General features: G+C 39.4%; 1 protein-coding gene across 1 annotated transcript in view; it reads right to left on the bottom strand.

The window, feature by feature from the left end:
* DCTN4 (dynactin subunit 4) overlaps positions 1-11,549 on the bottom strand; it is a 46,932-nt gene that overhangs the window by 26,998 nt on the left and 8,385 nt on the right. The window contains 3 exon segments of the mRNA XM_017875849.1: positions 348-372; positions 1,827-1,934; positions 10,539-10,582. Of these exon segments, the coding sequence (XP_017731338.1) occupies positions 348-372; positions 1,827-1,934; positions 10,539-10,582 (177 nt within the window).

Here is an 11,549-nt window from a genome sequence, read left to right as displayed (position 1 = left end):
AAAAAAATTTTGGGTGGAAAAGCAGGAAAAGCCAAGGGAAAAAAAAAAAGCAAAAAAAAAAAAAAAAAAAAGCTAATTTAAAGGCTTCTTTTAAAGAAAGCAATTTGTAGCCCCACATCATGATTCTATTCTTAAAATAGTAATAGCACTAAACATAGAGATTGAAACTACATTAATACAGTAAAATTGAACCAAATGTGAGCTTCTATTAGCAATCTAAAAATATCTAAGCTACGGCTCAGGCAAGAGCTATGTGGCATGTCTAAGATATACAACAGACGTCTTCCTGGAACACCAGTGGTCATCTGCTAACTTCTTCAGGGTCAGCAAGAATCATAAAGGAGAACTTACCACTACATGAATAGTATGTTGCTGTAGAGCCCCAAAATAGCAGCAGGTTGCAACAGAGACAAAAAATGCAGCATAAGATAGAAGCAAACGAATATAGCAGGCAGGTTATATGGGAAAATTGGAAAAATCATTCATTTAATTAAAATTCTACCTCTAAATATAACATACATTGGTGCATATGAGGACTGTACCACTGGACTATTCAGAAAATTCACTTCTTTTGCAAATGAGGGTGTTTTGCAAGTGTTAACATTTTTAAATTCTAATCTAGATTTTTTTTTGAGACCGAGTCTCACTGTCACCCAGGCAAGAGTGCAGTGGCACTACCTTGGCTCACTGCAACCTCTGCCTCCTGGTTCAAGCGATTCTCATGCCTCAGCCTCCCAAGTAGCTGGGATTACAGGCATGTGCCACCATGCCCAGCTAATGTTTTGTATTTTTAGTAGAGACAGGGTTTCATGATGTTCACCAGACTGGTCTTGAAATCCTGACCTCAAGTGATCCTCCTGCCTCAGCCTCCCAAGGTGCTGGTATTACAGGCGTGAGCCACTGCACCCGGCTCAATCTAGATATTTTTATATGGACTTTACCAACCCTTAGGGTTTCAATGACTTAACTAATTTTCATGTGGATGCAGTATGACAAGTTGCTTAACTAGGTCTCATTTCCCCAAGTGTAAAATGGGGATATGATATTCCACAGGATTTTTGTGAGGATTAAATAAAGTAATACATGTAAAGTGTTTAGCACAGAGCTTGACACATCATTGCCATTCAATAAATGTTATTTATTGAATGTCAATCTGCTGGGCCCCAAGCAAGCACACAGAAAACAAACTGTACTATGACAGCAAATAAAACTCGGGGAAAATAACAAAAACTCCAAATCCTAATCTCTTTCTTCTTACTAGCAGTACATAAACTGGTAGAGAATGACTCTCATAAATAATTCTTACCAAAAATTCTACTTGCATATGTTACTATTTACCCACACAAGTGCACTATGTTAAAAAGTCAGTGTTTTTCATCTTGGAGAAACAGGTGAGGATGTTAAACAAGTTATTATAACTAAAGCTGAGAAACCACTACTGCCAGGATGTCAAAGGTGGGCTACGGGAGTAATACAACTAAAATCTACCATTTGCCCACCTCCTTTTTCTCAGACTTTCTGTAATAAAAAAGCTGTATGTAGAGCTCTGCAGTGTCTACAAAATTAACAGTCTTTCTGGGGAAATAATCAGAAGATAAAGGGGAGTGATGGAGAAAGAAACACAAATGTCCTTAAAACACAAATAACTCAAACAGAACTATGGATATAACAAAAGCCTAACTATCGGACTTAAACGTCTATAATTTGAAGAATCCCTCTCTCTGCTACCCACCATTCAGGAATGTAGGACAATGGCCATTTTCTGAAATGATCACTGTTCTTAGGCCCTACAGGTCTTGCAAATCATTTTAGTACCAAATTCTCACCGAAAAAGCCAGAGGCATATAGTTTCTACGTCGTGCCAGCTTCTTGCGATCTCGCTCAACCTTCTCCTTCTGAGCAAGCTGCTGGTAATATTCAATCAATTTGTTCATCTGTAAAACAATCACAGACTCAGTACACAAAAAAGCTAACAGAAAACATACCAAATTAATCAACTACACTGATTAGACACATAATGAATAGAGAAGACAAATTATTAAGGTGGGCAAGTTTGCCCTTTTCTTCAAAGAGAATTTTCTTTGTTATATGATTTGTTTTCCGAAGTGAAATGGAAAACTGAAGTTCAAGGACAGGATGAAACGGGCAATGAAAAGGCTTGAAAATTTTCTGCTCTCTTATTTCATTACTTATTTACCCTCACGGCTGCTCTGATTTTTTTTCTGCATGGCCACATGACATTTATTTCTAAGAACATGATATTTTATACTGTATTTTATTCCCCAACTACATCACACTTAAAATTTTTTAAATACATTTTAATTATAAAAGCAATATATATTAATCATAAAAAGTTCAAACAAGGCTGGGCATGGTGGCTCACGCCTGTAATTCCAGCTCTTTGGGAGGATGAGGTGGGTAGATCACTTGGGGCCAAGAGTTCAAAACCAGCCTGGACAATAGAGTGAGACCTTGTCTCTATAAAAAAATGCAAAAATTAGCTGGGCATGGTGGGATATGCCTACAGTCCCAGCTACTCAAGAGGATGAGGTGGCGAAAAAGAAATGGCGGATAGGAGGCAGAACTAACTTGCAGCTTCCCCTCAGACAGACAGAACAACTTGTGGAGATTCACACTGTGAACTTTTACTCCAAGAACTACTGCAGGAACATACTAGGAAAACTGAAAGAATTCACAGACCCTTTGAAAGAAGTGGCTTGTTGCTGCAAAATGAGACAGCAGAAAAACTGTGAGTGCCCAAAGTGTGAGAGGGGGAAAATCCACCTTCAAACATACATCCTCACTGGAGAACCTAAAAATTCAGATCATGGGAGGAAAATTTAACCTTACCTAGTGCTGAAACAAATTTAGAGAGCCGAGTGAAATATAAAAGTAGAAGAAGCAACAGCGGGAAGAAGCCTGTAGGCACTCACAGCTCCCAGGGAAGCCATTTCTGATTTCAATCTCACAGGGGTCCTAGGGGAGCTAGGGGAGAGCTGCCAGTGGAATTGAGGAAGGACCACACGGAGACAGAAACTTCCAGGTGAACTTTGTAATAATTTTGACCGAGAGCAAATTTTCCTGGGCAGAATCAGGATGGGGAGGGTGCGAAGGGGAAGCACAGATATGAGCACATAAGCCACAGCAGTTGAGAAGGCGTGGGGTCCAAAAGGCTGGCTTGCTTTCTCAGCAGGTAGGCTTGTGAAGGCAAGATCTTGGCCCTGCAAACTCCATGCTGTTGGTGGGGCATGGTGGGAGTGAGACTGGCCTTGCTGGCTGCATGGGAGCTGGGTGAGGCCTGTCACTGCTGGCTTTCCCCTACTTCCCTGGCCACCTACATGACACAGCAGAGGCAGCCATAACGCCCCTGGGAACATAACTTCATTGGCCTGAGAACCACACAACTATCCTCCACAGCAGCCACAGCAAACCCTGCCCAAGTAGAGTCTGAGCTCAGACATGCCCCCATGTGATGGTCTTTCTCTACCTGCCCTGGTAGCCCAAGACAAAAGACTGTAAACTCTTGGGAGTCTTACGGCCCCACCAATCACCTGAGAAACCGAAATACTTATCCAGGCAACCTTAGGGCAAGCTTGTATCCCCACCACACTACTGCAGCTGATACTTTCTTGAAAGCGCCACCTCCTGGCTGCAGGCCAACTCAAGCCATTACAGCAACTCATAAAAGAACAACTCTGCCCTCAAAAGGAGAAAATAGCAGCTAATTCCACCACCTGCAACATCCTGGCTAACCAGAGGTCCTGAGTCTGTCCCCATAATTCACTGCTAGCACAACCAGCATTGAAGAAAACTAGCACACGAAACTGAACTACAACCAAGGACCCTCACAGAGTCCACTTCACTCCCCTGCTACCTCCACCAGAGCAAGTGCTGGTATCCACAACAGAGAGACCTGAAGATGCATTGCATCACAGGACTCTTTGCAGACACTCCCTAGTACCAGCTCGGAGACTGGTGGCTCTGCTGGGTGGCTAGACCCAGAGCAGCAGTAACAATAATTGTAGTCCAGTTCTCAGGAAACCACATCCCTAGGGGAAGCGGGAGAGCACCACATCAAGGACCCATGGAACGGGACAAAAGAATCTGAACAGTAGCCCTCAAGTCCCAGATCTTTCCTCTGACATAGTCTATCCAAATGAGAAGGAACCAGAAAAACAATTCTGGTAATATGACAAAACAAGGTTCTTTAACAATCCAAAAAGATTACACTAGCTCACCAGCAATGGATCCAAACCAAGAAGAAATCTCTCAATTGTCAGAAAAAGAATTTAGAAGGCCAACTATTAAGCTACTCAAAAAGCTACTCAAAGGGGCACCAGAGAAAGGTGAAAACCAACTTAAGGAAATAAAAAAAAAAATACAGGTTATGGACGAAAAAAATCTCCAGAGAAACAGACAGCATAAATAATAAACAATCACAATTTGAGAAATGAAAGACACACTTAGACAAGGCTTTTGAATTAACCAAATCTGACAAAGAAAAAAGAATAATAATAATAACAATAACAATAAATAAAGCCTCTAAGAAGTCTGGGATTAAGCTACCAAAACTAAGAATTGGTGTTCCTGAGGAAGAAGAGAAATCTAAAGGTTTGGAAAACTTACTTGAGGAAAGAACAGAGGAAAACTTCCCTGGCCTTGCTAGAGATCTAGACATCCAAATACAAGAAACTCAAAGAACCCCCAAGGAATTCATCACAAAAAGATCATCACCTAGGCACATAGTCATCAGGTTATCTAAAGTCAAGACAAAGGAAAGAATCTTAAAAGCTATGAGGCAAAAGCATCAGGTAACCTATAAAGGAAAACCTATCAGGTTAACAGCAGATTTCTTAGAGAAACCCTACAAGCTAGAAGGGACTAGGGTCCTATCTTTAGCCTCCTTAAACAAAACAATTATCAACCAAGAATTCTGTATCCAGGGAAACTAAGCTTTGTAAATGAATGAAAGATAAAGTCTTTTTCAGACGCACAAACACTGAGAGAATTTGCCAGTACCAAGCCAGCACTACAAGAGCTGCTAAAAAGGAGTTAGTTTTAAATCTTGAAACAAAACCTTGAAACTCACCAAAATAGAACCTCCTTAAAGTATAAGTCTCACAGGGCCTATAAAACAGTAACACAATGAAAAAAAAATCTAAATATTCAGGTAACAACTAGCACAATTAATAGAATAGTACCTCACATCTCAATACTAATGTTACATGTAAATGGCCTAAAGGCTCCACTTAAAAAATATAGAACAGCAGAATGGAGAACAATTTACCAACCAAGTATCTGCTGTCTTCAAGAGAGTCACCTAACACCTAAGGACTCACATAAACTTAAGGTAAAGGGATAAAAAAAAAAAGATATTCCTTGCAAATGGACACCAAAAGTGAGCAGGAGTAGCTATTCTTATATCAAGCAAAACAGACTTTAAAGCAACAACAGGTAAAAAAGACAAAGCGGGACATTATATAATCATAAAAGGACTAGTCCAACAGGAAATATCACAATCCTAAATATATATGCACCTAACACTGGAGCTCCAAAATCTATAAAACAATTACTACTACACCTAAGAAATGAGATAGAAAGCAACACAATAATAGTGGGAGACTTCAGCACTCCACCAACAGCACTAGACAGGTCATCAAGGTAGATGGTCAACAAAGAAACAATGGACTTACACTATACCCTAGAACAAACGGACTTAACAGATATTTACAGATCATTCTACCCAACAACTGCAGAAGATACACTCTATTCATTAGCACATAGAATATTCTCTAAGATAGAACATACGATAGGCCACAAAGCACGTTTCAATACATTCAAGAAAACTGAAATTATATCAAGTATTCTCTCAGACAGCAGTGGAATAAAATGGAAAATCACCTCCAAAAGGAACCCTCTAAATGATGCAAATACATGGAAATTAAAATCTTCTGAATGCTCACTGGGTCAACAATGAAATCAGGATGGAAATTTAAAAACTCTCTGATCTGAATAATAACAAGACACAAGCTATCAAAAGCTCTGGGATACAGCAAAAACAGTGCTAAGAGGAAAGTTCATAGCATTAAATACCCACATCAAAAAGTCTAAAAGAGCACAAATAGAAAATCTAGGATCATACCTCAAGGAACTAGAGAAACAAGAACAAACCAAACCCAAACCCAGCAGAAGAAAAGAAATAACAAAGATGAGAGCAGAACTAAATGAACTAAACTAAATGAATTTAGTTTAGCAGAACTAAACTAAATTCATTTATCTTAACTAAAAGATAAATGAAACCAAAAGCTGGCTCCTTGAAAAGATAAACCAAATTGATAGAACGTTAGTGAGATTAACCAAGAAAAGATGAGAGAAGATCCAAATAAGCTCAATTAGAAATGAAATGGGAGATATTACAACTGATACCACAGAAATAGAAAAGATCATTCAGGGCTACTATGAACACCTTTATGCACACAAACTGGAAAACCTGGAGGAGATGGATAAATTCCTGGAAATATACAGCCCTCCTAGATTAACCCAGAAAGAAACAGGAACTCTGAACAGACCAGTAACAAGCAGTGACATTGAACTGGTAATTTTAAAAAATTGCCAACAAAAAAACATCTAGGACCAGATGGATTCACAACTGAGTTCTAACAGACATTCAAAGAATAATTCGTACCAATCCTATTGAAACTATTCCAAAAGATAAAGAGGGAATCCTCCCTAAATCATTCTATGAATCCAGCATCACCCTTGTACCAAAACCAGGAAAGGACATAACAAAACAAGAAAACTACAGACAGATATCTCTGATGAACATAGATGCAAAAATCCTTAACAAAATACTAGTTAACTGGACCCAACAGCATATCAAAAAGATAATACACCATGATCAAGTGGGTTTAATACCAGGGATACAGGGATGGTTTCACATACCCAAGTCAATAAATGAAATACACCATGTAAACAGAATTAAAAACAAAAATTGCAGGATCATCTCAATAGACACAGAAAAAGCATTTGACAAAATCCAGCATCCTTTATGAGCAAAACCTTCAGCAAAATCAGCATGGAAGGAATATACCTTAAATAAAAGCCATCTATGACAAACACACAGCCAACATTATACTGAACAGGGAAAAGTTGAAAACATTCCCACTGAGAACTGGAACAAGACAAGGATGCCCACTTTTACCACTTCCATTCAACACAGCACTGGAAGTCCTAGCTAGAGCAATCAGACGAGGAAAGAAATAAAGGGCATCCAAATCAGTAAAGAGGAAGTCAAACTGTTGCTGTTTGCCGATGCTATGCTCATATGCCTAGAAAACCCTAGAGACTTATCCAAAAAGCTCCTAGATCTGATAAATGAATTCAATAAAAGGTTGGGTGCAGTGGCTCACGCCTGTAATCCCAACATTTTGGGAGGCCAAGGTGGGCAGATCACTTGAGGTCAGGAGTTCGAGACCAGCCTGGCCAACATGGTAAAACCCCATCTGCACTAAAAAAATGCATGGTAGCAGGCGCCTGTAATCCCAGCTACTCGGGAGGCTGAGGTAGGAGAATCACTGGAACTTGAGAGGCAGAAGTTGCAGTGAGCCGAGTTTGCACCACTGCACTCCAGTCTGCTGACAGAGCGAGACTTCATCACAAAAAAAGAAAAAAAAGTATTGAATTCAGTCAAGTTTCAGGATATAAAACCAATGTACAGAAATCAGTAGCACTGCTATACACCAACAGAGACCAAGCTGAGAATCAAATCAAGAACTCAACCCTGTTTACAACAGCCGCAAAAACCCCACTCAAAATACAAAAACAAAACACTGAGGAATATACCTAGCCAAGGAGGTAAAAGACCTCTACAAGAAAAACTACAAAATACTGTTGAAAGAAACCATAGATAACACAAACAAATGGAAACACATCCCATGCTCATGGATGGGTACAATTAATACTGTGAAAATGACCATACTGCCAAAGCAGTCTGCAAATTCAATGCAATTCCCACCAAAATACCATCATCCTTCTTCACAGAACTAGTAAAAACAATCCTAAAATTCACAGGGAACCAAAAACGAGCCTAAATAGCCAAAGCAAGACTAAGCAAAAAGAGCAACTCTGGAGGCATCACATTACTCAATTTCAAACTATATATAAGACTAGAGTCACCAACGCAGCACGGTACTGGTATAAAAATAGGTACATAGATCAATGAAACAGAATAGAGAACCCAGAAATAAACCAAATACTTATAGACAACTGATCTTTGACAAAGCAAACAAAAACATAAAGTGGGGAAAGGACATCCTCTTCAACAAATGGTGCTAGGATAATTGGCAAGCTACATATAGAAGAATGAAACTGGATCCTCATCTCTCACCTTATACAAAAATCAACTCAAGATGGATCAAAGACTTAAATCTAAGACCTGAAACCATAAAATTCTAGAAGATAACACGAGAAAATCCTTCTAGACATTGGCTTAAGCAAAACTCCATTACTAAGAACCCAAAAGCAAATGCAACAAAACAAAATAAATGGAACTTAAACTAAAAAGCTTCTGCACAGCAAGTGAAATAATCAGCAGAGTAAAAAGACAACCCATAGGGTGGGAGAAAATCTTTGCAAACTATGCATCCAACAAAGGACTAACATCCCAAATCTACAAGACACTCAAACAAATCAGCAAGAAAAAAACAAATAATCCCATCAAAAAGTAGGCAGAGGACATGCATAGACATTTCTCAAAGGAAAATATACAAATGGCCAACAAACATATAAAAAAAAGGTCAACATCACTAATGATCAAGGAAATGAAGATCTAAACGTACTCCTGCAAGAATGGCCTTAATTTAAAAAAAAAAAAAAATAGATGCTGGCATGGATCTGGTGAAAAGGGGACACTTTTACACTGTTGGTGAAAATGTAAACTACTACACCACTATGGAAAACAGTATAGAGAATTCTTAAGGAACTAAAAGTAGATCTACCATTTGATCCAATAATCTTACTACTGGTATCTACTCAGAGGAAAAGAAGTCACTGCATGAAAAACACACTAGCCCGCACGTTTACAGCAGCACAATTCACAACTGCAAAAATAGGAAACCAGTCCAAATGCCCATCAGTCAACGAGTGGATAAAGAATATGTGGTATATATACATCATGGAATACTACTCAGCCATAAAAAGTAATGAAATAATGGCATTTGCAGCAACCTGGATGCAATTGGAGACCATTATTCTAAGTAACTCAGGAATGGAAAACCAAACATCATACATTCTCACTCATAAGAGGGAGCTAAGCTATGAGGACACAAAGGCACATGAATGATACAATGGAATCTGGGGACTCAGGGGGAAAGCTGGGAGGGGGGTGAGGATAAAATACTATACATTAGGTACAGTGTGCCCTGCTCAGGTGATAGGTATGCCAAAATCTCAGAAATCACCACTGAAGAATTTATCCATGTAAGCAAACACCATGTGTTCCTCAAAAACCTATTTTTTTTTAAAGGCTGAAGTGGGAGGATTGCTTAAGCCTGGGAGGTTGAGGCTGCAGTGAGCTGTGATCATGCAATTGCATGCCAGACTGGGTGACAGAGTGAGATCTTGTCTCAAAAAAAAAAAAAAAAAAAGTTCAAACACCATACAAATGAAAAAAAAAAAAAAAAAAGCTTCTCTTTTATCCCTTATGCCCAAGTTGACTTTTCTACTCATCAGAGGCATCAACTATTACTAGTTTAGATATCTTTCTTACTCGGAGAAAAAATATATTTTAAAATACTTGTATGTAGATGTATAGCTTTGATGTGTATAAAAATAAATACTTATTCCTGGCCTCAAGCAATCCTCCTGCCTTAGCTTCCTGAATAATGGGAATTACAGGCATGAGCTACTGCATTTGTCTCTACTGCATTCTTTTTCTTTTTTTGAGACATGGCCTTGCTCTGCTGCCTAGGATGGGAGTGTGGTGGTATGATCATAGCTCAATGCAGACTTGAAAACCTAGGCTCAAGCAATCCTCCCACCTCAGCCTCCTGAGTTGCTGGGACTATAGGCATGCACCACCATGCTCAGCTAAATTTTTAATTTGTTTGTAGAGATGGGGTTTCACTATATTGCTCAGCCTGGTCTTGAACTCCTGGGCTCAAGCAATCTTCCTGCCTCAGCCTCCCAAAGTATTGGGATTACAGGCATGAGCCACCACACCTGGCTGTTTATGACATTTCTAAGAGTATCTGAGAACAAACGGAACCTTAACTCACTGGTGGCTGTGTGAAGAAAAAACAAAAACTTGGTTCCTTTTCCTGATGCACAATTCAAATACAGAACTAAAGCTACACCTAGGATTCTCCATTATCTTAAGTCACCTGGAAAAAAGTGACAGTGTAATTCCAATGTCTTACAATGAGGAGCACTGTATGGACTTCTAAACACAGGTCATATCCACTGATAAAATGCAAGATCTTCAGTCTTTTACTCAATTTTTTTCTGATTTCATCCCCTCTCTCTGTTCACCCTTTACTTACCCGTTGTGTGTGAGGATTTTCAGGTTCCTGCCAACCGCCACTAGCTACAAAATAAAAGAATATTAAACAAGACTTTCATAATGTGATAATTTTATTTTCATAAAACAAGTCTTCTGTAGGCCATAAAATGAAACTTAAAACATAAGTTATACAGACCAGAATGGTCTATATAACTATATAGACTAATGGTCAGAACAAAATTTTTAAAAAACATCTAATGATGGTGATAACAATCACCACCACCACCATGACTAACGCACAGCCACTGTGCCAGGCACTTGAAATGTATTACATTTCCTTTTATTCTCATAACAACCCTCTGAGGTACGGACTCTTATTATTAGTCTCATTTCATATATGAGGAAACTGAGGCTCAGAGATGTTAAATAACTTGCTCAAAGTCACACGGAGAGTAAGTGGTAAAACAATGTTATTTGTCTATGGCTACATACATATGTGGAGAAGTACAAAGACATGCATGGATGCTAATAAACACTGAATTCAGGATTGTGATTATTATCTCTAGCAGGCAGAGAGGAAGACAGATAAAATAGGGGGAAGGGCTTAAACTGTTTTGGCTGATTCAAACTCAGTCTGACTCCAGAGACTTTGCTCTTACCTGTAACACCGTGCATTTTCTACGTTCTATGACCTTGGCTTAGAGAAGAATTTCTTTTCTTTTCTTTTTTTTTTTTTTGAGATGGAGTCTCGCTCTGTCGCCAGGGCTGGAGTGCAGTGGCCGGATCTCAGCTCACTGCAAGCTCCGCCTCCCGGGTTCCCGCCATTCGCCTGCCTCAGCCTCCCAAGTAGCTGGGACTACAGGCGCCCGCCACCTCGCCCGGCTAGTTTTTGTATTTTTAGTAGAGACGGGGTTTCACCGTGTTAGCCAGGATGGTCTCGATCTCCTGACCTCGTGATCCGCCCATCTCAGCCTCCCAAAGTGCTGGGATTACAGGCTTGAGCCACCGCGCCCGGCCGAGAAGAATTTCTTTTTTTTTTTTTTTTTTTTTT

The sequence above is a fragment of the Rhinopithecus bieti genome, unplaced genomic scaffold (assembly GCF_001698545.2).
Source record: "Rhinopithecus bieti isolate Rb0 unplaced genomic scaffold, ASM169854v2 scaffold_7673, whole genome shotgun sequence".
In the NCBI taxonomy this organism is placed as follows: domain Eukaryota; kingdom Metazoa; phylum Chordata; class Mammalia; order Primates; family Cercopithecidae; genus Rhinopithecus; species Rhinopithecus bieti.
This window is presented reverse-complemented; position numbering and strand designations above follow the sequence as displayed.